Consider the following 26,739-nt stretch of genomic DNA (forward strand, 5'->3'; position numbering starts at 1 on the left):
GGTGGGGATGGTGGGCCCAAATCCTCTTCAAATCAAAACAAAGAAAAGAAACCATGGTGCTATTTATGTAAAATAAAAGGCCATTGGACAACTGATCCCAGTTGCCCAAAGAAAAGCACCAAGCCTCCTACCACTACAACCCCTGCTGCTACACCTAGTGCCCCTAGTAATAGCAGTGGTGGTGGGAGCAAACCTACTAATAGCCAATCCAAGGGAGTAGCTGGGTTCACTTTTGGTAATTTAGTTGGGGTTGGTCTTGTTAGGGAGACCACAGAGGCTGTGTTAGTCTCTGAGGGGGCTATTGATTTAGCCACCTTGGTTGCTTGTCCCCTTAATATGGATAAGTACAAGCAACTTCCCCTAACAAATGGTGTTGAGGTTCAGGCCTACAGGGACACAGGTGCCAGTGTTACAATGGTAATAGAGAATCTGGTCCACCCTGAACAACACCTACTTGGTCACCAGTACCAAGTAACCGATGCTCATAACAACACTCTTAGCCACCCCATGGCTATTGTGAATCTCAACTGGGGGGGGGGGGGGGGGGGGGGGGGGGTTTACTGGTCCAAAGAAAGTTGTGGTTGCCTCAGATTTACCTGTAGACTGTCTACTAGGGAACGATTTAGAGACATCAGCTTGTGCAGAAGTGGAGTTGGAGGCTCATGCAGCAATGCTGGGCATTCAAGGGCATATTTTTGCTTTAACCAGGGCTCAGGCCAAAAAGCAAAAAGGACAGGGTGACGTGGATCCTGGAAGAATGGACCAAGTGCTCCCTAAAGCTAGGGTTAGTAAAGGTAAAACACTACCTACTATCCCTCCCTCTACAGTGGATTCAACTTCTGCGGAAGAAGAATTTCCACCCGGTGCAGAACCTACACCAGAGGAGCTGGAAGCATACACTGCTGAGCTTTTGGGTGAAGGGGGGCCTGCCAGGGAGGAGCTGAGTGTGGCACAGCATACCTGTCCCACACTAGAGGGTCTAAGGCAGCAAGCTGTCAAACAAGCAAATGGGGATGTCAGTGACTCTCACAGAGTTTACTGGGAGGACAACCTTTTGTATACTGAAGCAAGGGATCCAAAACCTGGAGCTGCCAGGAGATTGGTGATTTCTCGGGAATACAGAAAGTTCCTCCTAACTCTAGCCCACGACATTCCCTTAGCTGGACATTTAGGGCTAATGAAAACTTGGGACAGGCTTGTCCCCTTGTTTCATTGGCCTAGAATGTCAGAGGACACAAAGGAATTTTGTAAGTCCTGTGAAACCTGTCAAGCCAGTGGCAAAACAGGTGGCAATCCAAAGGCACCCCTTATTCCACTGCCTGTGGTTGGGGTTCCCTTTGAAAGGGTAGGGGTTGACATAGTTGGCCCCCTTGACCCTCCTACTGCTTCAGGCAATAGGTTTATCTTGGTGGTAGTGGACCATGCCACCAGATATCCTGAAGCAATTCCTCTAAGGACCACTACAGCTCCTGCAGTGGCAAAGGCCCTCCTGGGAATCCTTTCCAGGGTGGGCTTCCCAAAAAAGGTGGTATCAGACAGGGGAAGCAATTTCATGCCTGCCTACTTAAAGGCCATGTGGAAGGAATGTGGTGTGACATACAAGTTCACTACACCCTATCATCCACAAACAAATGGACTGGTTGAGAGGTTTAATAAAACTCTCAAAGGAATGATAATGGGACTCCCTGAACAACTCCGCAGGAGATGGGATGTCCTGTTACCTTGCCTCCTTTTTGCTTACAGGGAGGTACCCCAGAAAGGAGTGGGCTTCAGCCCCTTTGAACTCCTATTTGGACACCCTGTAAGAGGTCCCCTAACACTTGTGAAGGAGGGTTGGGAACAACCTTTAAAAGCTCCAAAGCAAGACATAGTGGACTATGTACTTGGCCTAAGATCTAGGATGACTGAGTACATGAAAAAGGCCAGTAAAAACCTTCAGGCCAGCCAAGAGCTCCAAAAGCAATGGCATGACCAGAAGGCTGTTCTGATTCAGTACCAACCAGGACAGAAAGTGTGGGTCTTGGAGCCTGTGGCCCCAAGAGCACTCCAAGACAAATGGAGTGGACCCCACATTATTGTTGAGAAAAAGGGTGAAGTCACCTACTTAGTTGACTTAGGCACTGCCAGGAGTCCCCTTAGGGTGCTCCATGTCAATCGCCTGAAACCCTACTATGACAGGGCTGATCTCACCCTGCTCATGGCAACAGATGAAGGACAGGAAGAAGAGAGTGACCCTCTCCCTGATCTCTTCTCTTCCACAGAACAAGATGCTCTAGTGGAAGGTGTAGTTTTAGCAGATTGTCTTACTGCTGAGCAGAAAGACCACTGCATAAATCTCCTGGGTCAGTTTTCTGAACTCTTTTCTACTGTGCCAGGCACCACTTCTTGGTGTGAGCACACTATAGATACTGGAGACAGCTTCCCTGTCAAAAGTAAGATCTATAGGCAGCCTGACCATGTCAGGGACTGCATAAAACAAGAGGTGCAGAAAATGCTTGAACTAGGAGTGGTTGAGCACTCTGAAAGTCCATGGGCCTCTCCTGTGGTACTTGTACCAAAACCTCATTCCAAAGATGGAAAGAAGGAAATGAGATTTTGTGTTGACTACAGAGGTCTCAACCAGGTAACTAAAACTGATGCTCACCCTATACCCAGGGCAGATGAGCTAATAGATACACTGGCATCTGCCAAGTATCTAAGCACCTTTGATTTGACTGCAGGGTATTGGCAGATCAAGTTATCAGAGGATGCAAAAGCAAAAACTGCATTTTCAACCATTGGAGGGCACTACCAATTCACAGTAATGCCTTTTGGGTTGAAAAATGCACCTGCCACTTTTCAAAAGCTGGTGAATACAGTCCTGCAAGGGTTGCAGGCTTTTAGTGCAGCATATCTAGATGATATAGCTGTCTTTAGCTCCAGCTGGGATGATCACCTGGTCCACCTATGGAAAGTTTTGGAGGCCATGCAAAAGGCAGGCCTCACTATCAAGGCTTCAAAGTGCCAGATAGGGCAGGGGAAAGTGGTTTATCTGGGACACCTGGTAGGTGGAGAACAGATTGCAACACTTCAGGGGAAAATCCAAACTATTATAGATTGGGTTCCCCCTACAACTCAGACTCACGTGAGAGCCTTTTTAGGCCTCACTGGGTACTACAGGAGGTTCATAAAGAACTATGGCTCCATTGCAGCCCCTCTTAATGACCTCACATCCAAAAAAATGCCTAAAAAGGTATTATGGACAGCAAACTGTCAGAAAGCTTTTGAGGAGCTGAAGCAGGCCATGTGCTCTGCACCTGTCCTGAAAAGCCCCTGTTACTCCAAAAAATTAATTGTCCAAACTGATGCATCTGAATTAGGGGTAGGGGCAGTCCTATCACAAGTTAATTCTGAGGGCCAGGATCAACCTATTGCTTTTATCAGCAGGAGGTTGACCCCTAGAGAAAAGCGTTGGTCTGCCATAGAGAGGGAGGCCTTTGCTGTGGTCTGGGCACTGAAGAAGTTGAGGCCATACCTGTTTGGCACTGTAGGAGGCTGGACTGGCTTGTAGTGAGTACCAAGGGGTACTTGCACCTTGCACCAGGCCCAGTTATCCCTTATTAGTGTATAGGGTGTCTAGCAGCTTAGGCTGATAGATAATGGTAGCTTAGCAGAGCAGCTTAGGCTGAACTAGGAGACGTGTGAAGCTACTACAGTACCACTTAGTGTCATGTGCACAATATCATAAGAAAACACAATACACAGTTATACTAAACATAAAGGTACTTTATTTTTATGACAATATGCCAAAGTATCTTAGAGTGTACCCTCAGTGAGAGGATAGGAAATATACACAAGATATATATACACAATAGCAAAAATATGCAGTATAGTCTTAGAAAACAGTGCAAACAATGTATAGTTACAATAGGATGCAATGGGGAAACATAGGGATAGGGGCAACACAAACCATATACTCCAAAAGTGGAATGCGAACCACGAATGGACCCCAAACCTATGTGACCTTGTAGAGGGTCGCTGGGACTATTAGAAAATAGTGAGAGTTAGAAAAATAACCCTCCCCAAGACCCTGAAAAGTGAGTGCAAAGTGCACTAAAGTTCCCCTAAGGACAAAGAAGTCGTGTTAGAGGGATAATGCAGGAAAGACACAAACCAACAATGCAACAACTGTGGATTTCCAATCTAGGGTACCTGTGGAACAAGGGGACCAAGTCCAAAAGTCACAAGCAAGTCGGAGATGGGCAGATGCCCAGGAAATGCCAGCTGCGGGTGCAAAGAAGCTTCTACTGGACAGAAGAAGCTGAGGTTTCTGCAGGAACGAAAAGGGCTAGAGACTTCCCCTTTGGTGGACGGATCCCTCTCGCCGTGGAGAGTCGTGCAGAAGTGTTTTCCCGCCGAAAGAATGCCAACAAGCCTTGCTAGCTGCAAATCGTGCGGTTAGCGTTTTTGGACGCTGCTGTGGCCCTGGAGGGACCAGGAGGTCGCAAATTGGACCAGGAGAGAGAGGGGATGTCGAGCAAGACAAGGAGCCCTCTCAGCAGCAGGTAGCACCCGGAGAAGTGCCAGAAACAGGCACTACGAGGATGCGTGAAACGGTGCTCACCCGAAGTCGCACAAAGAAGTCCCACGTCGCCGGAGAACAACTTAGGAGGTCGTGCAATGCAGGTTAGAGTGCCGTGGACCCAGGCTGGACTGTGCACAAAGGATTTCCGCCGGAAGTGCACGGAGGCCGGAGTAGCTGCAAAAGTCGCGGTTCCCAGCAATGCAGTCTAGCGAGGTGAGGCAAGGACTTACCTCCACCAAACTTGGACTGAAGAGTCACTGGACTGTGGGGGCCACTTGGACAGAGTTGCTGGATTCGAGGGACCTCGCTCGTCGTGCTGAGAGGAGACCCAAGGGACCGGTAATGCAGCTTTTTGGTGCCTGCGGTTGCAGGGGGAAGATTCCGTCGACCCACGGGAGATTTCTTCGGAGCTTCTGGTGCAGAGAGGAGGCAGACTACCCCCACAGCATGCACAAACAGGAAAACAGTCGAGAAGGCGGCAGGATCAGCGTTACAGAGTTGCAGTAGTCGTCTTTGCTACTTTGTTGCAGTGTTGCAGGCTTCCAGCGCGGTCAGCAGTCGATTCCTTGGCAGAAGGTGAAGAGAGAGATGCAGAGGAACTTGGATGAGCTCTTGCATTCGTTATCTAAAGTTTCCCCAGAGACAGAGAGCCTAAATAGCCAGAAAAGAGGGTTTGGCTACCTAGGGGAGAGGATAGGCTACTAACACCTGAAGGAGCCTATCAGAAGGAGTCTCTGACATCACCTGGTGGCACTGGCCACTCAGAGCAGTCCAGTGTGCCAGCAGCACCTCTGTTTCCAAGATGGCAGAGGTCTGGAGCACACTGGAGGAGCTCTGGACACCTCCCAGGGGAGGTGCAGGTCAGGGGAGTGGTCACTCCCCTTTCCTTTGTCCAGTTTTGCGCCAGAGCAGGGCTAAGGGGTCCCCTGAACCGGTGTAGACTGGCTTATGCAGAATTGGGCACATCTGTGCCCAACAAAGCATTTCCAGAGGCTGGGGGAGGCTACTCCTCCCCTGCCTTCACACCATTTTCCAAAGGGAGAGGGTGTAACACCCTCTCTCAGAGGAAGTTCTTTGTTCTGCCATCCTGGGCCAGGCCTGGCTGGACCCCAGGAGGGCAGATGCCTGTCTGAGGGGTTGGCAGCAGCTGCAGTGAAACCCCAGGAAGGGCAGTTTGGCAGTACCAGGGTCTGTGCTACAGACCACTGGGATCATGGGATTGTGCCAACTATGCCAGGATGGTATAGAGGGGGCAATTCCATGATCATAGACATGTTACATGGCCATATTCGGAGTTACCATTGTGAAGCTACATATAGGTAGTGACCTATATGTAGTGCACGCGTGTAATGGTGTCCCCGCACTCACAAAGTTCAGGGAATTGGCTCTGAACAATGTGGGGGCACCTTGGCTAGTGCCAGGGTGCCCTCACACTAAGTAACTTTGCACCTAACCTTTACCAGGTAAAGGTTAGACATATAGGTGACTTATAAGTTACTTAAGTGCAGTGTAAAATGGCTGTGAAATAACGTGGACGTTATTTCACTCAGGCTGCAGTGGCAGGCCTGTGTAAGAATTGTCAGAGCTCCCTATGGGTGGCAAAAGAAATGCTGCAGCCCATAGGGATTTCCTGGAACCCCAATACCCTGGGTACCTCAGTACCATATACTAGGGATTTATAAGGGTGTTCTAGTAAGCCAATGTAAATTGGTAAAATTGGTCACTAGCCTGTTAGTGACAATTTGAAATAAATGAGAGAGCATAACCACTGAGGTTCTGGTTAGCAGAGCCTCAGTGAGACAGTTAGGCACCACACAGGGAACACATACATATAGGCCACAAACCTATGAGCACTGGGGTCCTGACTAGCAGGGTCCCAGTGACACATAACAAACATACTGAAAACATAGGGTTTTCACTATGAGCACTGAGCCCTGGCTAGCAGGATCCCAGTGAGACAGTGAAAACACCCTGACATACACTCACAAACAGGCTAAAAGTGGGGGTAACAAGTCTAGAAAGAGGCTACTTTCTCACACAACCCCCCCTCAAACGAAGGACAATAAGGCTAACCTTGGCCAGTTGAGACTTTATTGTCTAAGTGGTGATAAGTAGAGAGTAGCTCTGCAATAGACTGGTTACTCCCTTTATCATCCACTATATGGTTACTTCCCTGTGGGGATGTAAACCACCCTGTTTAAAAGTTTTTTAGCTAAGCAACAATGTGAAGATGTATTTTCAGAGTTTCTATCAGTAAGTTTTAGTTTAGAGCAGTGGGAATTGTCCACTGAACCTATTTGTAAGGATGGAAATGCCAGACAGGGATGCTGTCTCAGAAAAGCCATGGCTGGGCAAAAACTTTGTCCATATGGCTGGAAGAGGGAACAGGGATGCTGTTTCTCTTGAGTTGGAGCAGGGCAGGGATGCTGTCCTATGAGCTCCACACTAGGGCAGGGATGCTGTCCTAAGTGTTGTGAGGCAGTGCAGAGTTTCTGCACTAAAGTTTCTCTGGGAGGGTTGGAGGGATGCTCCATGTTAACTAAAATGGTGCTCTTTTTCTCACCAATGTTAGTTATCACACAGAGAGGTACTTCTACCTCAGGGAGTCCAGCTTTGCCAGCTGATGATTCCCTTGGAACAGGTGCCACCCCAGGAGAGGTTTCTCCCACCACAGGAATGGTATCCTGAATGGTAGGGTGGTTAGGGGATACTGTGATACCCTTTTTACCTGTTGATGGAGAGGGATCCTGAGTTTTCAGGCCTTCTCTCCTTTGCTTTTTCATTTCAGTAGAAATGAGAGGGAACAATTCATGGGCATAAAACTCTACATCAGCCCAACCTGAGGCCTCTAGGTCATTACCTAAGAGACAGTCTACAGGTAAGCTAGGTGATACCACCACCTGCTTAGGGCCAGTAACTCCACCCCAACTAAACTGAATTATAGCTAAGGGAAGGAACTTAGTGGAGTTATGGACATCAATAATTTTATACTGTTGTCCAATGATGTGTTGTTCAGGAGCCACAAGGTTTTCAGTCACCAAAGTGATACTGGCACCTGTGTCCCTGTAGGCCAAGGCCTCTACACCATTTATTGAAACTGTCTGCCTGTACTTATCCATTGTAAGGGGACAAGCAGCCAGTGTGGCAAGGCCAATGCCACTAGGTGTGACAGAAACTGTCTTGGGACTGACTACCCCAGTTTCTATGATGGACCCATAAGTGAACCCAACTACACCCTTTGCTTGACTGTTGCCAGCAGTCCCACCACTAGTACCACTACTGCTAGGGGCACTAGAGCTTGGTGTATTAGTGGTGGTAGGGTCAGGGGGTTTACCTGGACAGGACTTATCCCCTGGCCTATGGCCTCTGTTTTTACACACAAAGCACCAAGGCTTTTTAATGTGTGCAGGTTGAGAAGAAGAGGAAGAATTAGTTTTATCCCCACCCTCTGAAGAGTGTTTAAGATTTGAAGTGGGATCTTTGGTTTTACCCTTATCCCCATGCTTATCTTGAGATTTTTCACCATCTTTCTTCTTATTGCCATCTTTGTCACCCCCTGTATGAACTTTTCTGTTCACCCTTGTTCTGACCCATTTGTCTGCCTTCTTTCCCAATTCTTGGGGAGAGGTCAGATCAGAGTCCACCAAGTACTGGTGCAACAAATCAGACACACAATTATTAAGAATATGCTCTCTCAGGATCAAGTTATACAGGCTGTCATAATCAGTAACTTTACTGCCATGTAACCACCCCTCCAAGGCCTTCACTGAATGGTCAATGAAATCAACCCAGTCTTGTGAAGACTCCTTTTTGGTCTCTCTGAACTTTATCCTGTATTGTTCAGTGGTTAAGCCATAACCATCCAGGAGTGCATTCTTAAGAACTTGGAAATTATTAGCATCATTTTCTTTCACAGTAAGGAGCCTATCCCTACCTTTTCCACTAAATGATAGCCATAGGATAGCAGCCCACTGCCTTTGAGGGACATCCTGTACAACACAGGCCCTCTCAAGTGCAGCAAACCACTTGTTAATGTCATCCCCCTCCTTATAAGGGGGAACTATCTTGTGCAGATTCCTGGAATCATGCTCTTTTGCAAGATGACTATGGGGAATACTGCTGCTGCCACCATGGGTTTCTAAACCCAGTTTCTGTCTCTCCTTCTCTACTTCTAAAGTCTGTCTATCCAAATCCAGCTGTTGCTTCTTGAGCTTCAGTCTGGTTTGTTCCACTCTCAATCTATTGAGCTCCCTTTCTAACAATCTGTCATCAGGGTGGGTGGGAGGGACATGCCTTGAAACAGAAGTATGGTGAGAATGGACAGAAGGAGACCTGTCCCTTACAGAAGCCACCCTAACAGCTTGGCTAACCGAAACATCCCTACCAGTATGGTGAGAATAAATGCTTTTGCTATGATGTGAGACAACACTATTTATATGGTGTGGCTCATCATCATTACCAACTATGCTAGACTGTCTAGTAATGGGCAGGCTAGGAAGTTTCTTTCCTGAATCTTTTCCTGGGGGAGTCCCTGGATCAGATTGAGAACCATTAGCTACTTTTTCAACAGATGGGGCACTTATGGCCTTATCCTGTACTCTAAGCATGTTAATTAACAGTTCTAAGGAAGGATTCTTCCCTACACTCAAACCTCTCTCTATGCAGAGACTCCTTGCTCCTTTCCAGCTAAGGTGATCATATGCAAGTTTGGACAGATCAACATTTTGGCCTGTGCCAGACATTCTTAGAGAGAGTTAAAGTGATAGTAAAGATAAAAAGGTTGTCAGAGCTTTTAGAAAGACAGAGAAAAAAAAACTTTTTAAACTTTTTAGAACTTTTTAGAAAGTTAGAAGTACTTTTCAGCACTTAGAAAAGAGTGAAAAGAGGAAATGCAAAACTTTTTGGCTATGTGTATATACACTGACCTTGTTTTGCATATTTTTCTCTTATGAAAAGTACAATGACAAGAGTGGTAAGTAGTCTCAAAGCACTTATCCCACCGCTGCACAACCAATGTAGGAGGCTGGACTGGCTTGTAGTGAGTACCAAGGGGTACTTGCACCTTGCACCAGGCCCAGTTATCCCTTATTAGTGTATAGGGTGTCTAGCAGCTTAGGCTGATAGATAATGGTAGCTTAGCAGAGCAGCTTAGGCTGAACTAGGAGACGTGTGAAGCTACTACAGTACCACTTAGTGTCATATGCACAATATCATAAGAAAACACAATACACAGTTATACTAAAAATAAAGGTACTTTATTTTTATGACAATATGCCAAAGTATCTTAGAGTGGACCCTCAGTGAGAGGATAGGAAATATACACAAGATATATATACACAATAGCAAAAATATGCAGTATAGTCTTAGAAAACAGTGCAAACAATGTATAGTTACAATAGGATGCAATGGGGAAACATAGGGATAGGGGCAACACAAACCATATACTCCAAAAGTGGAATGCGAACCACGAATGGACCCCAAACCTATGTGACCTTGTAGAGGGTCGCTGGGACTATTAGAAAATAGTGAGAGTTAGAAAAATAACCCTCCCCAAGACACTGAAAAGTGAGTGCAAAGTGCACTAAAGTTCCCCTAAGGACAAAGAAGTTGTGTTAGAGGAATAATGCAGGAAAGACACAAACCAACAATGCAACAACTGTGGATTTCCAATCTAGGGTACCTGTGGAACAAGGGGACCAAGTCCAAAAGTCACAAGCAAGTCGGAGATGGGCAGATGCCCAGGAAATGCCAGCTGCGGGTGCAAAGAAGCTTCTACTGGACAGAAGAAGCTGAGGTTTCTGCAGGAACGAAAAGGGCTAGAGACTTCCCCTTTGGTGGACGGATCCCTCTCGCCGTGGAGAGTCGTGCAGAAGTGTTTTCCCGCCGAAAGAATGCCAACAAGCCTTGCTAGCTGCAAATCGTGCGGTTAGCGTTTTTGGACGCTGCTGTGGCCCTGGAGGGACCAGGAGGTCGCAAATTGGACCAGGAGAGAGAGGGGATGTCGAGCAAGACAAGGAGCCCTCTCAGCAGCAGGTAGCACCCGGAGAAGTGCCAGAAACAGGCACTACGAGGATGCGTGAAACGGTGCTCACCCGAAGTCGCACAAAGAAGTCCCACGTCGCCGGAGAACAACTTAGGAGGTCGTGCAATGCAGGTTAGAGTGCCGTGGACCCAGGCTGGACTGTGCACAAAGGATTTCCGCCGGAAGTGCACGGAGGCCGGAGTAGCTGCAAAAGTCGCGGTTCCCAGCAATGCAGTCTAGCGAGGTGAGGCAAGGACTTACCTCCACCAAACTTGGACTGAAGAGTCACTGGACTGTGGGGGCCACTTGGACAGAGTTGCTGGATTCGAGGGACCTCGCTCGTCGTGCTGAGAGGAGACCCAAGGGACCGGTAATGCAGCTTTTTGGTGCCTGCGGTTGCAGGGGGAAGATTCCGTCGACCCACGGGAGATTTCTTCGGAGCTTCTGGTGCAGAGAGGAGGCAGACTACCCCCACAGCATGCACAAACAGGAAAACAGTCGAGAAGGCGGCAGGATCAGCGTTACAGAGTTGCAGTAGTCGTCTTTGCTACTTTGTTGCAGTGTTGCAGGCTTCCAGCGCGGTCAGCAGTCGATTCCTTGGCAGAAGGTGAAGAGAGAGATGCAGAGGAACTCGGATGAGCTCTTGCATTCGTTATCTAAAGTTTCCCCAGAGACAGAGACCCTAAATAGCCAGAAAAGAGGGTTTGGCTACCTAGGAGAGAGGATAGGCTACTAACACCTGAAGGAGCCTATCAGAAGGAGTCTCTGACGTCACCTGGTGGCACTGGCCACTCAGAGCAGTCCAGTGTGCCAGCAGCACCTCTGTTTCCAAGATGGCAGAGGTCTGGAGCACACTGGAGGAGCTCTGGACACCTCCCAGGGGAGGTGCAGGTCAGGGGAGTGGTCACTCCCCTTTCCTTTGTCCAGTTTCGCGCCAGAGCAGGGCTAAGGGGTCCCCTGAACCGGTGTAGACTGGCTTATGCAGAATTGGGCACATCTGTGCCCAACAAAGCATTTCCAGAGGCTGGGGGAGGCTACTCCTCCCCTGCCTTCACACCATTTTCCAAAGGGAGAGGGTGTAACACCCTCTCTCAGAGGAAGTTCTTTGTTCTGCCATCCTGGGCCAGGCCTGGCTGGACCCCAGGAGGGCAGATGCCTGTCTGAGGGGTAGGCAGCAGCAGCAGCTTCAGTGAAACCCCAGGAAGGGCAGTTTGGCAGTACCAGGGTCTGTGCTACAGACCACTGGGATCATGGGATTGTGCCAACTATGCCAGGATGGTATAGAGGGGGCAATTCCATGATCATAGACATGTTACATGGCCATATTCAGAGTTACCATTGTGAAGCTACATATAGGTAGTAACCTATATGTAGTGCACGCGTGTAATGGTGTCCCTGCACTCACAAAGTTCAGGGAATTGGCTCTGAACAACGTGGGGGCACCTTGGCTAGTGCCAGGGTGCCCTCACACTAAGTAACTTTGCACCTAACCTTTACCAGGTAAAGGTTAGACATATAGGTGACTTATAAGTTACTTAAGTGCAGTGTAAAATGGCTGTGAAATAACGTGGACGTTATTTCACTCAGGCTGCAGTGGCAGGCCTGTGTAAGAATTGTCAGAGCTCCCTATGGGTGGCAAAAGAAATGCTGCAGCCCATAGGGATCTCCTGGAACCCCAATACCCTGGGTACCTCAGTACCATATACTAGGGATTTATAAGGGTGTTCTAGTAAGCCAATGTAAATTGGTAAAATTGGTCACTAGCCTGTTAGTGACAATTTGAAATAAATGAGAGAGCATAACCACTGAGGTTCTGGTTAGCAGAGCCTCAGTGAGACAGTTAGGCACCACACAGGGAACACATACATATAGGCCACAAACTTATGAGCACTGGGGTCCTGACTAGCAGGGTCCCAGTGACACATAACAAACATACTGAAAACATAGGGTTTTCACTATGAGCACTGAGCCCTGGCTAGCAGGATCCCAGTGAGACAGTGAAAACACCCTGACATACACTCACAAACAGGCTAAAAGTGGGGGTAACAAGGCTAGAAAGAGGCTACTTTCTCACAGGCACTCACTTCATTCTTCAGACAGACCACAAACCTCTACTCTGGCTAAAACAAATGAAAGGTGAAAACCCTAAATTGTTGAGGTGGTCCATATCCCTACAGGGAATGGACTATACAGTGGAACATAGACCTGGGAGTGCCCACTCCAATGCAGATGGACTCTCCAGATATTTCCACTTAGACAATGAAGACTCATCAGATCATGGCTAGTCTTATTGTCCTTCGTTTTGGGGGGGGAGGGGTGTGTAGGAAAGTACCATCTTGCCTGGCATGTTACCCCCATATTTCACTGTATATATGTTGTTTAAGTTGTATGTGTCACTGGGACCCTGCCAGCCAGGGCCCCAGTGCTCATAAGTCTGCCTTGTATGTGTTACCTGTGTTATGACTAACTGTCTCACTGAGGCTCTGCTATCCAGAACCTCAGTGGTTATGCTCTCTCACTTTCTTTCCAAGTTGTCACTAAAAAGCTAGTGACCAATTTCACCAATTTACATTGGCATACTGAAACACCCTTATAATTCCCTAGTACAGGGAGTGCAGAATTATTAGGCAAGTTGTATTTTTGAGGATTCATTTTATTATTGAACAACAACCATGTTCTCAATGAACCCAAAAAACTCATTAATATCAAAGCTGAATATTTTTGGAAGTAGTTTTTAGTTTGTTTTTAGTTTTAGCTATGTTAGGGGGATATCTGTGTGTGCAGGTGACTATCACTGTGCATAATTATTAGGCAACTTAACAAAAAAAAATATATACCCATTTCAATTATTTATTATTACCAGTGAAACCAATATAACCTCTCAACATTCACAAATATACATTTCTGACATTCAAAAACAAAACAAAAACAAATCAGTGACCAATATAGCCACCTTTCTTTGCAAGGACACTCAAAAGCCTGCCATCCATGGATTCTGTCAGTGTTTTGATCTGTTCACCATCAACATTGCGTGCAGCAGCAACCACAGCCTCCCAGACACTGTTCAGAGAGGTGTACTGTTTTCCCTCCTTGTAAATCTCACATTTGATGATGGACCACAGGTTCTCAATGGGGTTCAGATCAGGTGAACAAGGAGGCCATGTCATTAGATTTCCTTCTTTTATACCCTTTCTTGCCAGCCACGCTGTGGAGTACTTGGACGCGTGTGATGGAGCATTGTCCTGCATGAAAATCATGTTTTTCTTGAAGGATGCAGACTTCTTCCTGTACCACTGCTTGAAGAAGGTGTCTTCCAGGAACTGGCAGTAGGACTGGGAGTTGAGCTTGACTCCATCCTCAACCCGAAAAGGCCCCACAAGCTCATCTTTGATGATACCAGCCCAAACCAGTACTCCACCTCCACCTTGCTGGCGTCTGAGTCGGACTGGAGCTCTCTGCCCTTTACCAATCCAGCCACGGGCCCATCCATCTGGCCCATCAAGACTCACTCTCATTTCATCAGTCCATAAAACCTTAGAAAAATCAGTCTTGAGATATTTCTTGGCCCAGTCTTGACGTTTCAGCTTGTGTGTCTTGTTCAGTGGTGGTCGTCTTTCAGCCTTTCTTACCTTGGCCATGTCTCTGAGTATTGCACACCTTGTGCTTTTGGGCACTCCAGTGATGTTGCAGCTCTGAAATATGGCCAAACTGGTGGCAAGTGGCATCGTGGCAGCTGCACGCTTGACTTTTCTCAGTTCATGGGCAGTTATTTTGCGCCTTGGTTTTTCCACACGCTTCTTGCGACCCTGTTGACTATTTTGAATGAAACGCTTGATTGTTCGATGATCACGCTTCAGAAGCTTTGCAATTTTAAGAGTGCTGCATCCCTCTGCAAGATATCTCACTATTTTTGACTTTTCTGAGCCTGTCAAGTCCTTCTTTTGACCCATTTTGCCAAAGGAAAGGAAGTTGCCTAATAATTATGCACACCTGATATAGGGTGTTGATGTCATTAGACCACACCCCTTCTCATTACAGAGATGCACATCACCTAATATGCTTAATTGGTAGTAGGCTTTCGAGCCTATACAGCTTGGAGTAAGACAACATGCATAAAGAGGATGATGTGGTCAAAATACTCATTTGCCTAATAATTCTGCACTCCCTGTATATGGTACTGAGGTACCCAGGGTATTGGGGTTCCAGGAGATCCCTATGAGCTGCAGCATTTCTTGTGCCACCCATAGGGAGATCTGACAATTCTTACACAGGCCTGCCAGTGCAGCCTGAGTGGAATAACGTCCACGTTATTTCACAGCCATTTACCACTGCACTTAAGTAACTTATAAGTCACCTATATGTCTAACCTTTACCTGGTAAAGGTTGGGTGCTAAGTTAGTTAGTGTGTGGGCACCCTGGCACTAGCCAAGGTGCTCCCACATTGTTTAGGGCAAATTCCCCGGACTTTGTGAGTGCAGGGACACCATTACACGCGTGCACTATACATATGTCACGACATATGTATAGCATCACAATGGTAACTCCGAACATGGCCATGTAACATGTCTAAGATCATGGAATTGTCACCCCAATGCCATTCTGGCATTGGGGAGACAATTCCATGATCCCCTGAGTCTCTAGCTCAGACCCGGGTACTGCCAAACTACCTTTCCCGGGGTTTCACTGCATCTGCTGCTGCTGACAACCCCTCAGACAGGTTTCTGCCCTCCTGGGGTCCATCCAGGCTTGGCCCAGGAAGGCAGAACAAAGGACTTCCTCAGAGAGAGGGTGTTACACCCTCTCCCTTTGGAAAAAGGTGTCAGGGCTGGGGAGGAGTAGCCTCCCCCAGCCTCTGGAAATGCTTTGATGGGCACAGATGGTGCCCATCTCTGCATAAGCCAGTCTACACCGGTTCAGGGATCCCCCAGCCCTGCTCTGGCGCGAAACTGGACAAAGGAAAGGGGAGTGACCACTCCCCTGACCTGCACCTCCCCTGGGAGGTGCCCAGAGCTCCTCCATTGTGCTCCAGACCTCTGCCATCTTGGAAACAGAGGTGCTGCTGGCACACTGGACTGCTCTGAGTGGCCAGGGCCAGCAGGTGACGTCAGAGACTCCTTCTGATAGGCTCCTCCAGGTGTTGCTAGCCTATCCTCTCTCCTAGGTAGCCAAACCTCCTTTTCTGGCTATTTAGGGTCTCTGCTTTTGGGAATTCTTTAGATAACGAATGCAAGAGCTCATTAGAGTTCCTCTGCATCTCTCTCTTCACCTTCTGCCAAGGAATCGACTGCTGACCGCGCTGGAAGCCTGCAAAACTGCAACAAAGTAGCAAAGACGACTACTGCAACTCTGTAACGCTGATCCTGCCGCCTTCTCGACTGTTTTCCTGGTGGTGCATGCTGTGGGGGTAGTCTGCCTCCTCTCTGCACCAGGAGCTCTGAAGAAATCTCCCATGGGTCGACGGAATCTTCCCCCTGCAACCGCAGGCAACAAAAGACTGCATCACCGGTCCTCTGGGTCCCCTCTCAGCACGACGAGCGTGGTCCCTGGAACTCAGCAACTCTGTCCAAGTGACTCCCACAGTCCAGTGACTCTTCAGTCCAAGTTTGGTGGAGGTAAGTCCTTTCCTCCCCACGCTAGACTGCATTGCTGGGTACTGCGTGATTTGCAGCTGCTCCGGCTCCTGTGCACTCTTCCAGGATTTCCTTCGTGCACAGCCAAGCCTGGGTCCCTGACACTCTAACCTGCAGTGCACAACCTTCTGATTTGTCCTCCGGCGTCATGGGACTCCCTTTTGTGATTTCGGGTGGACTCCGGTTCACTTTTCTTCTAAGTGCCTGTTCAGGTACTTCTGCGGGTGCTACCTGCTTCTGTGAGGGCTCCCTGACTTGCTGGGCGCCCCCTCTGTCTCCTCATCCAAGTGGCGACATCCTGGTCCCTCTTGGGCCACAGCAGCATCCAAAAACCCTAACCGCGACCCTTGCAGCTAGCAAGGTTTGTTTGCGGTCTTTCTGCGTGGGGACACCTCTGCAAGCTCCTTCACGACGTGGGACATCCATCCTCCAAAGGGGAAGTTCCTAGTCCTCTTCGTTCTTGCAGAACACCAAGCTTCTTCCACCCGGTGGCAGCTTCCTTGCACCCTCAGCTGGCATTTCTTGGGCTCATGCCCACTCTCGACACTGTCGCGACTCTTGGACTTGGTCCCCTTGTCTTACAGGTACTCGGGTCCGGAAATCCACTGTTGTTGCATTGCTGGTGTTTGTTTTCCTTGCAGAATCCCCCTATCACGACTTCTGTGCTCTCTGGGGGTTGTAGGTGCACTTTACACCTACCTTTCAGGGTCTTGGGGTGGGCTATTTTTCTACCCCTCACTGTTTTCTTACAGTCCCAGCAACCCTCTACAAGCTCGCATAGGTTTGGGGTCCATTTGTGGTTCGCATTCCACTTTTGGAATATATGGTTTGTGTTGCCCCTATACCTATGTGCTCCTATTGCAATCTACTGTAACTTTACATTGCTTGCATCACTTCATTTTGCTATTATCTGCATAATTTTGGTTTGTGTACATATATCTTGTGTATGTTTCTCATCCTCATACTGAGGGTACTCACTGAGATACTTTTGGCATATTGTCATAAAAATAAAGTACCTTTATTTTGAGTATATCTGTGTATTGTGTTTTCTTATGATATTGTGCATATGACACCAGTGGTATAGTAGGAACTTTACATGTCTCCTAGTTCAGCCTAAGCTGCTTTGTCATAGCTACCTTCTATCAGCCTAAGCTGCTAGAAACACCTCTTCTACACTAATAAGGGATAACTGGACCTGGCACAAGGTGTAAGTACCTCTGGTACCCACTACAAGCCAGGCCAGCCTCCTACAACCATCACATCACAACTGCAGACAGTCAGACCAGGGCACACAGAACACTGCTGCATGTCACACGCCTCAGCATCATCACACACCATCACATCACAACTGCAGACAGACAGACCAGGGCACACAGAACACTGCTGCAGGTCACATACCTCAACATCACCACACACCGTCACATCACACCCGCAGACAGAGTAAGGCTCACAGTACATTGCTGCAGGTCACATACCTCAGCATCACCACACACCGACACATCACACCCGCAGCCAGGTAGACCAGGGAACACAGAACACTGCTGCATGTTCCATGCCTCAGCATCACCACACACCATCACATCACAACTGCAGACAGACAGACCAGGGCACACAGAACACTGCTGCATGTCACACACCTCAGAATCACCACACACCATCACAGTACACCTGCAAACAGAGTAAGGCTCACAGTACACTGCTGAAGGTCACATACCTCAGCATCACCACACACCATCACATCACAACTGCAGACAGACAGACCAGGGCACACAGAACACTGCTGCGTGTCACATACCTCAGCATCACCACACACCGTCACATTACACCAATAGGCAGACCAGGGCACACAGGACACTGCTGCATGTCACATACCTCAGCATCATCACACACCGACACATCACACCTGCAGACAGACCAGGGCACACAGAACACTGCTGCATGTCACATACCTCAGCATCATCACACACCGACACATCACACCCGCAGCCAGGCAGACCAGTGCACACAGAACACTGCTGTATGTCACATGCCTCAGCATCACCACACACCATCACATCACACCTGCAGACAGAGCAAGGCTCACAGTACACTGCTGCAGGTCACATGCCTCAGCATCACCACACACCATCACATCACACCTGCAGACAGACAGACCAGGGCATACAGAACACTGCTGCATGTCACACGCCTCAACATCACCACACACCATCACATCACACCTGCAGACCAGGGCACACAGAACACTGCTGCGTGTCACACGCCTCAGCATTACCACACACCGTCACATCACACCTGCAGACAGAGTAAGGCTCACAGTACACTGCTGCAGGTCACATACCTCAGCATCACCACACACCGACACATAACACCCGCGCCAGGTAGACCAGGGAACACAGAACACTGCCGCATGTTCCATGCCTCAGCATCACCACACACCATCACATCACAACTGCAGACAGACAGACCAGGGCACACAGAACACTGCTGCATGTCACACGCCTCCGCATCACCACACATCATCACATTACACCTGGAGACAGAGTAAAGCGCACAGTACACTGCTGTATGTCACACGCCTCAGCATCACCACACACCATCACATCACACCTGCAGCCAGGTAGACCAGGGCACACAGATACCATACCATATAGTGAAACTATATTGGCTTTTATTGGGATCCAAGAGGTTAGCTTAGCCGTTTGGCTTGCAGGCCTGTGCCCTGGTCCTCTAGTGACGTTTAACCTACTTAGCGTGCTCTGTTTCAGTCCATTTATTTTATATTTCTTTTTTAAGATGGCTGCTATTGTTTACAGTTATAAAAATGTTTTGATTTGCGTTATCAGTGCCACTCTGTGAAGGCGTCATTATCAGTGATGTACGTAGATATTCACATCATGTCACTTTCTCACTTACGTGTCACAGGAACATAATGTACACTTGTTGGGGATTGTTTACATAATTGCCGCCAGGAGTCTGCCTCCTTATCAGTTGTTTGGTAACATACCCGCGTCGGGGGTCCTACATGATATGTATAAATACATCTCACACAGACAGGGTTATTAGAGGGATTCCTTCAAGATGCCATCTACACTGCACGTCACCTTGCTGAAGAGATCAGCCTCTGTGTCACCACGGAGTCTGACCTAGAGACCTCATTCCAAGGTAACAAGAGTTGGGGGGCACTTCTCATGGACATGGTACTGGCAGATTAGGTTTATCATACCTAGCTCTCACTCCGTTAAAGATTAGGTTCTCTATGCTAGGGATTTTACATTTCATGCTTATTGCAAGATGGCGGGGGTCTTTGTATTCACAACTCTCATCTTCATAATTATGCTTCTTTTATTGTTTGTTATCCTAATTATTGCACCTCATGCATTTTACCGTAGATCGCAATCTTTTCAATAAACCTATTGAAAATTCTCCTGCATCTCCTTCATTGCCTGTGTGTGACTGAGACTAGTTACTAACGTGAGAAAAGGGTAATCTCCATTTCACCACGACTTCCCCGAGATGTCGCACTCTAGAGTCCATGCGTAAGGCTGCCAGAAATCACCTTTCACTGTTTGGGTTTTTGGTGCGGTACTGCTTGTGAGCCGGGAGGGTTGGGCCAACAGTTGCAACTTTTTGTAGGAGTGACTCAGTCGCCGACAAGCAAAAGTACTGTCATCCCTAAACCAGCAGTCTCCCCTAGGAGCGAGAGTCCAACTACGACAACCATACTATACTGCACAATACCAGATCACACCATACTATACAATAACAAGCCACATGATACCATATCATACAATGACAGTTTATACCGTACCATACTATACAATGACAGGCCATACCATACCATATCATACTATAAAACGTCAGGCCCTATCATATTATACCCTAGTATAAAATGACTGCCCATGCTATATCATACCATACCCTGATGGCCCATAACAAGCCATATTATGCAATTGCAGCACATACCATACTATACCATACAACACAACAAAAGACCATACAATACCACACCATACATCGATAAGCCATACCATACAATGTCAGGCCATACCGTGACATACTATACGATGTCCGACCATACAATAACATACTATACAATGTCAGACCATACAATAACATACTATACAATGTCAGGCCTTACGATAACATACCATACAATGTCAGGCCATACAATAACATAATATAGAATGTCAGACCATACCATAACATACCATACAATGTCAGGCCAAACGATAACATACTATACAATGTCAGGCCATACGATAACATACTAAATGTTGGGCCAAACCATAACAAAATTTATGATGTCAGGACATACAACAACAATCTATGCAATGTGAGGCCATGCAATAACATACTATGCAATGTGAGGCCATACCATAACATACTATAAAATGACAGGCCATACCATACCGTACCGTACCGTCCTATACAGTAACCGTGCTATACTACACAATAACAGGCCATATCATACCATACCATATAAAATAACTAAAAAAAAAAAAACAACAAATCTAACAAAGCCAATAGATCTAACATATTAAGGGCCTGATTTAGAGTTTGGTGGGGGGGGGGGGGGGGGGGGGGTTACTCTATAACAAACGTGACGGATATCTTGTTCGACGTATTAGAATCCCATAATAGCCTATGGAGATCGTAATACGGTGGACGGGATATGCTTCACGTTTGTGACGGAGTAACCCCTCCGCCAAACTCGAAAGCAGGCGCTAAATCTAAAACGCATTGCCTGCATACCAAGGTGAGACCTTTTGGCTTTGCCAATGCTTTTTCATTAAAAAGCCAGTTCAGATACTTATTTTCCCATACAGTTAAGTTGAATGACCTGTTTATTAGCAGTTCACTGCTCCCTGCCCCATAGTGCTCAGTTTATGCCACCACACATTGTTGAGACGTCCAACTGGCTACGACTGCTGTGCATTCTATGGTTCTTTTACATCTAATCTACAGAAGGTGCAGCCCCGGAGAAACTTCCAACATGGTTTATTTCTTGCAAAAAACCTGCAGCCCACTAGACCTAACAGAGAACATAGCCCATCCCTTCTTGGTCAACTGGGGTGTCTGCTCTCATTTGCTCCATGTGTTCCCAGGTCAGGCCAAGTATCTTATGTGTGAAGTGATATGTTGTAAGGTGGAGTGTTCTATTGCGTCACATAGACTTCACATTATCTGCTGTGCTGCAAGGAGAGAGAAGTGTTATGTGGTAATCCCCTTTGTGTCTCCTCAGTTCCTGAACCCAACCTTTCTGTATGTGATGTGTGTTGTGCTGCAAGATGGACTGAGTGGTATCTGAAGTGCTTCTGTGTGTTCCCTCCTCAGCCCGTGAGTCCTACCTCCCTGTGGGTGTATTGTGCTGCAACAAGGGCAGTGTGGCAACACATATCCTCCTCTGTTGCCTCCACAGGCCTGAAATGCGTTTTCGCTGTATGTGTGCTGTGCAGTAAGAAGGGGTGTGTCCTATCTCATGTTTTCCTGTGTGTTCCCACCTCGGCCCTGGAGTGCTGAACCCTGTGGGTTTCTTGTGCTGCAAGAAGGGCAGTGTGGTATCTCATGTTGTTGGACATCGCCCTTCTTGGACATGGTGCTTCCCCCCCCCCCAGTTTTTTGCTGACTCTTTGCGTGTTCCTTGCCCGGTAGTGAGTAACCCCACCGTGGGTTTTCCCTACCTGAGATCGTCTCTTTCCATAGGTTTTACTGATTCTCTTTAAGTGGCCTTAGGGCCCTGAGCACTTTCCTACTGTAAGTACAGTGTGAAAGTGTGCATGCCCTTCCTACATATGTTAAGAAGGGGAGTTAACCAGTGTGTGAGCTTGCACATTGGTGTTGTCCAACATGTGCTGAGCCTGCCAGTGCATTCCCTGGGTGTTATTAAACATGTGTCCAGTCTGCCATTGCAGGCTGGACACATGGTGGGAGCTTGCACAATGGTGTTTTCAAACATGTGCTGGACATGCCATTGCAGGCTAGTGATTGCCCGTTTGCATAAGGGTGTTTTAATATGTGTCCTGCCTGCCATTGCAGGCCTGTGTGCGCGCACTTGCACCAAAGGTGTTTCTAAATGTAGTGAAGAATACCCATGTGTGTTCTCACTACATCTGAGGGTTGCTCTCCCCATAGACTAACATGGGGGACTGACTGAAATCCTCCAAACTGCAATAGTGGATTGCAGTGGAGTGGCCTCATACCAAGGGTGGTTTTGTCATTAATAACTGAGAAATGACACTTCTGAAAAGTGGGAATTACTCTGCTCCAATGTCTGTTGTGTGCCTTTCTGTCTGGCTCCACTCAACACCTGAGGTTGGGGGAGCACATCTGTGCATTCCCCATCAACAGCTGTACACAAAGGGCACGCAACTGGAACATCAGACCTCTGCCATTTGAGGGTCTGGCTGGATAGAGTGGAGGGGGAGGTTTTGACATGTGGCCTCTGGGAGCCAGATCATGACACATGGAGAGCAATGCCCTCATAAGTGGCCACAATGCCTGCTAAAATCCAACTGGTAGCACGGTGTGGGCATGGAACTAAGAACTGCACCTGGAGACCAGAATGCATGAAGCTGAGCCCGGAAAGTATTGCCTGCATTTAAGGAGTGTGGCCCTTGGTGAGCGGATGCACCTGTGCGGAACCCCGCGTGACCCACTTCACCAATCATGATGCATTTCTATTGTGCAACACGCAGACTGCATGCTCACTGTTTGCAGTATCCGATTCACAGGTTGTGACCCTTGGAGGTGAGGGCGTACCCGTAGTTGTGCCTCATTTGACCTCATGCGGCACTACTGAACTGTGTGTGGGACCAGAACTGGCTGGTGCGACCCATTTCAATGCGCCCCGGGCATTTGCCTCATTTCCAGGGAGGCATGGAATTTGCAACTCTTCGTGATGTGTGAAGTCGGAATTGTCTTGTGTGACTTGTACCACGGCGCACCAGAAAATGGTGCCAAGATTGCCTGGGTGCTACTCTGAACGACATGTGGCTGCTGGGGTGCCTCCTTCCACAGAGGCATCTCCCTGCTTCATTCCCCATTCATCACTTATTCCTATTGGACCCTCACTGGGGTGGACAAACTGCCCTCTCCTCACCTGGCCCTGACGACATCGTGTTGCCTGGTAGTATTGCCTGGTATTGGCCGTGGTGATGAGACTGACTGACTGGGTTGTAGGAACGCTTCCGAGAGTGATCGGAAGCAGGTCAAGAGATGACGTGACCCCTCTCTGTGCATCGCAGAACTGGGCTGGTGCCAGAAAGCACATTACAGGATCCTTTGATTAAACTATTGCCCTCTACTGCTTCTGCTCCACATCCTGTGGGTGAACTGCTTGAGTAGTGGCTGAACCCACCCATTTGTTGACTGCCTCCTAATCAGTACTGGTGCCTAACTCCCTGCCCCCCACCTTCTTCCCTGGGACCCTAAGTGTGAATCCTGCCATGAATGGCCCAGTATCAGTCAGAGGTTACTTTTCTCCAAATCTGTGGGTGTGGGATAGTTGGGGTGAGCTGGAGGGTTGGAGGAGGGCTTGGGCCAAGGGGTTTACATTTTGGTGCTGTCTGCGTGCAAGGGTGTTCTATACAGACTCGCCTGATATCCGGGGCACCGTGTATTGGTGCTGAGTGTGTGGGAGGGAGGGCATGAGGCCTGCCTGCTAGCAATTACATCGCCTGGTGAGGGGGATCTACATGTTGTTTCCTTCACAAAAGACTACTACGTTTTATATTGATTTTACCCATGCAGCCTTGGCCCACAGTGCTGCTAAAAGTGTTGTCATTATCTGTGTGTACACATTTCCTATATCGTTGTGATCTGGGGTGCACCCTATTACTGTGTAGTATTATATTATAATTGCCAGGGTGGACAAAGATTCGCACCACATTAGGGTGCTGGGGGGCTAATGTAGGATCTCTCCCAAGTGTGCATGCTACTTGTGTCAATTTAACACGGTTGGGCCTAGTACTGCTAGTAATATTTCCAAGTGTGATTTATGCCCAGAAGTCATGTTGGGTTAATTAATGTGTGAGTTGAATATAAACTTTATTTACATACATCTTGTGTGAAGTCTCTTTTGTGACGCTCAGCGTGGCTGTGGTGATTAAATGCTGTGCCAATGTTTTACACATTGCCTATGTGATAAGTCTGACTGCTCAGTGCCAAGCTACCCAAGGGTAAGCGCAGGATATACAGCGAATGTCATCACCCATCCAAGACGGGAGTGGTAGGTTCTGCCTATATCACTGTATGTGGGTGGTGCAGTAAGAAGGGCAGTGTGGTATCTCATGTCCTCCTGTGTGCTCCCTCCACAGCCCTGTGATCCTATATCACTGGATGTGTGTGGTGCAGTAAGAAGGGCAGTGTGGTATATCATGTCCTCCTGTGGGCTCTCTCCACAGCCCTGTGATGCTATGTCACTGTATGTGTGTGGTGTAGTAAGAGGGCAGTGTGGCATCTCATGTCCTCCTGTGGGCTCCCTCCACAGCCCTGTGATGCTATATCACTGTAGGTGTGCGGTGCAGTAAGAAGGGCAGTGTGGTATCTCATGTCCTCCTGTGTGCTCCCTCCACAGCCCTGTGACCCTATATCACTGGATGTGTGTGGTGCAGTAAGAAGGGCAGTGTGGTATATCATGTCCTCCTGTGGGCTCTCTCCACAGCCCTGTGATGCTATATCACTGTAGGTGTGCGGTGCAGTAAGAAGGGCAGTGTGGTATCTCATGTCCTCCTGTGGGCTCCCTCCACAGCCCTGTGATGCTATGTCACTGTATGTGTGCAGTGCAGTAAGAAGGGCAGTGTGGTGTCTCGTCCTCCTGTGGGCTCCCTCCACAGCCCTGTGATCCTATATCACTGTATGTGTGTGGTGCAGTAAGAAGGGCAGTGTGGTATATCATGTCGTCATGTGTGCTCCCTCCACAGCTCTGTGATGTCACATCACTGTATGTGTGTGGTGCAGTAAGAAGGGCAGTGTGGTATATCATGTCCTCCTGTGTGCTCTCTCCACAGCCCTGTGATCCTATATCACTGTATGTGTGTGGTGCAGTAAGAAGGAAGTGTGGTATCTCATGTCCTCCTGTGGGCTCCCTCCACAGCCCTGTGATGCTAAATCACTGTATGTGTGTGGTGCAGTAAGAGGGGCAGTGTCGTATCTCATGTCCTCCTGTGTGCTCCCTCCACAGCCCTGTGATCCTATATCACTGTATGTGTGGGGTGCAGTAAGAAGGCAGTGTGGTATCTCATGTCCTCCTGTGTTACTGTGTGATCCCTGCTAACCTTGGAACGCTGTTTAGCCTCACATCCAAGTGGTGTCTCTGGCAGGCTTGCATGATGGCAGATACCAGAAAGATACTGAAATAACAGCTCACAGTGTTTTCGTCTGATATCAAACAGTAAACCCAAAAAGGTATGTGTGACACCTGACCAGTGATCACGCTGGAGTTACTTTCATGGAAAGTGTCACTTTACCCAGAGATGCCAAGGCTTGGTGCAGCTCCTTCATCACCACCTCATACAGTTCTGTCTGCCATTCATGTAAAAGCGCCCAGTCCTCTTCGGACAATCTCGCTGAAAGGTCATGGAGCAAAGCGGATGCCTGCAAGAGAAGTATTGGATTTAGTGACCATTCAGCAAGGTGTAAAGCAAGCTCAGGGTTGGCAGAACACCTCTGAAGGAGCCTGGCACCCGTGAAGTTCCGCAAACCGCAGCGACAGTCAAGTGCCAGAGACTGAGCTTGAGAGTAGTCAGAAACATGCACAGACACTGCAGGCCAGAGCAAGATAGGGTACACACCGACAACACAAGCTCTTCACAAGACGGTATTCTTCCTCTAATAAACCTAGGGGCATATTTATGAGCATCTTGCACCCCGTTTGCACCATGAAACGTGCTACATACATGACACAAACCTTCAGTCATATTTTTGGAGCCACACAAAGCCACTCCAAAAATATGGAGTAACGCAATGCAGATTCCTGTGCTGCATTACTCTACCCTAGGAAGGCGTTCCATAGGCATCGCGCGGGTGTTCTCTCGCAACTCCCATCGTTTTTAACGCATTCCCAGGTTTACAAGACCTGTAAGCCTGGGAATGACGCCACAATCTTACACCTTCCCAGGGGTGGCGTAACAAGGAGAAATATCATTTCTCCTTGTTTTTTTCCTCTTTTTATGTGTGCTGCAGAATGCCGCACAGATGAGAGGAAAAAAGCCTCCCATGATTGTTTTGTGGCGGAAGGTGTCCCTTCTTGCACAAAAACCATCCTGCTTGCAACGCAGACACTCTTGCACCATGGCGCACGGGTGCCTGTATTGGCGCTGGGCAGCCAAAAGGGTGCCAGTGCAGCGGAAAAGGCAGAAGTGTGCGGTATTCCTCAAATACTGTGCATCCCTGCGCCACTTTCCCATAAATATGCCCCCTGGTGCCTAAGCAGACATAAAAGCACAGATCAGTTCAAGACCTTTTTCCATACCTACATATTATGAGTCTCCCCATTGGGCTATTTGGTCAGAAGGGCAGAGGCT

General features: G+C 48.1%; 1 protein-coding gene across 1 annotated transcript in view; it reads right to left on the bottom strand.

Moving 5' to 3' along the window:
- Window positions 1-26,232, bottom strand: part of LOC138285945 (zinc finger protein 766-like) — a 196,238-nt gene extending 170,006 nt beyond the window's left edge. The window contains exons 1-2 of the mRNA XM_069226464.1: window positions 26,209-26,232; window positions 25,684-25,810 (exon numbers count right to left, since the gene is read on the bottom strand). Of these exons, the coding sequence (XP_069082565.1) occupies window positions 25,684-25,810; window positions 26,209-26,232 (151 nt within the window). The remainder of the gene's footprint in view (window positions 1-25,683; window positions 25,811-26,208) is intronic.
- Window positions 26,233-26,739: the final 507 nt, after the last annotated feature.

Source organism: Pleurodeles waltl, chromosome 3_1 (assembly GCF_031143425.1).
Source record: "Pleurodeles waltl isolate 20211129_DDA chromosome 3_1, aPleWal1.hap1.20221129, whole genome shotgun sequence".
Taxonomy (NCBI): Eukaryota; Metazoa; Chordata; class Amphibia; order Caudata; family Salamandridae; genus Pleurodeles; species Pleurodeles waltl.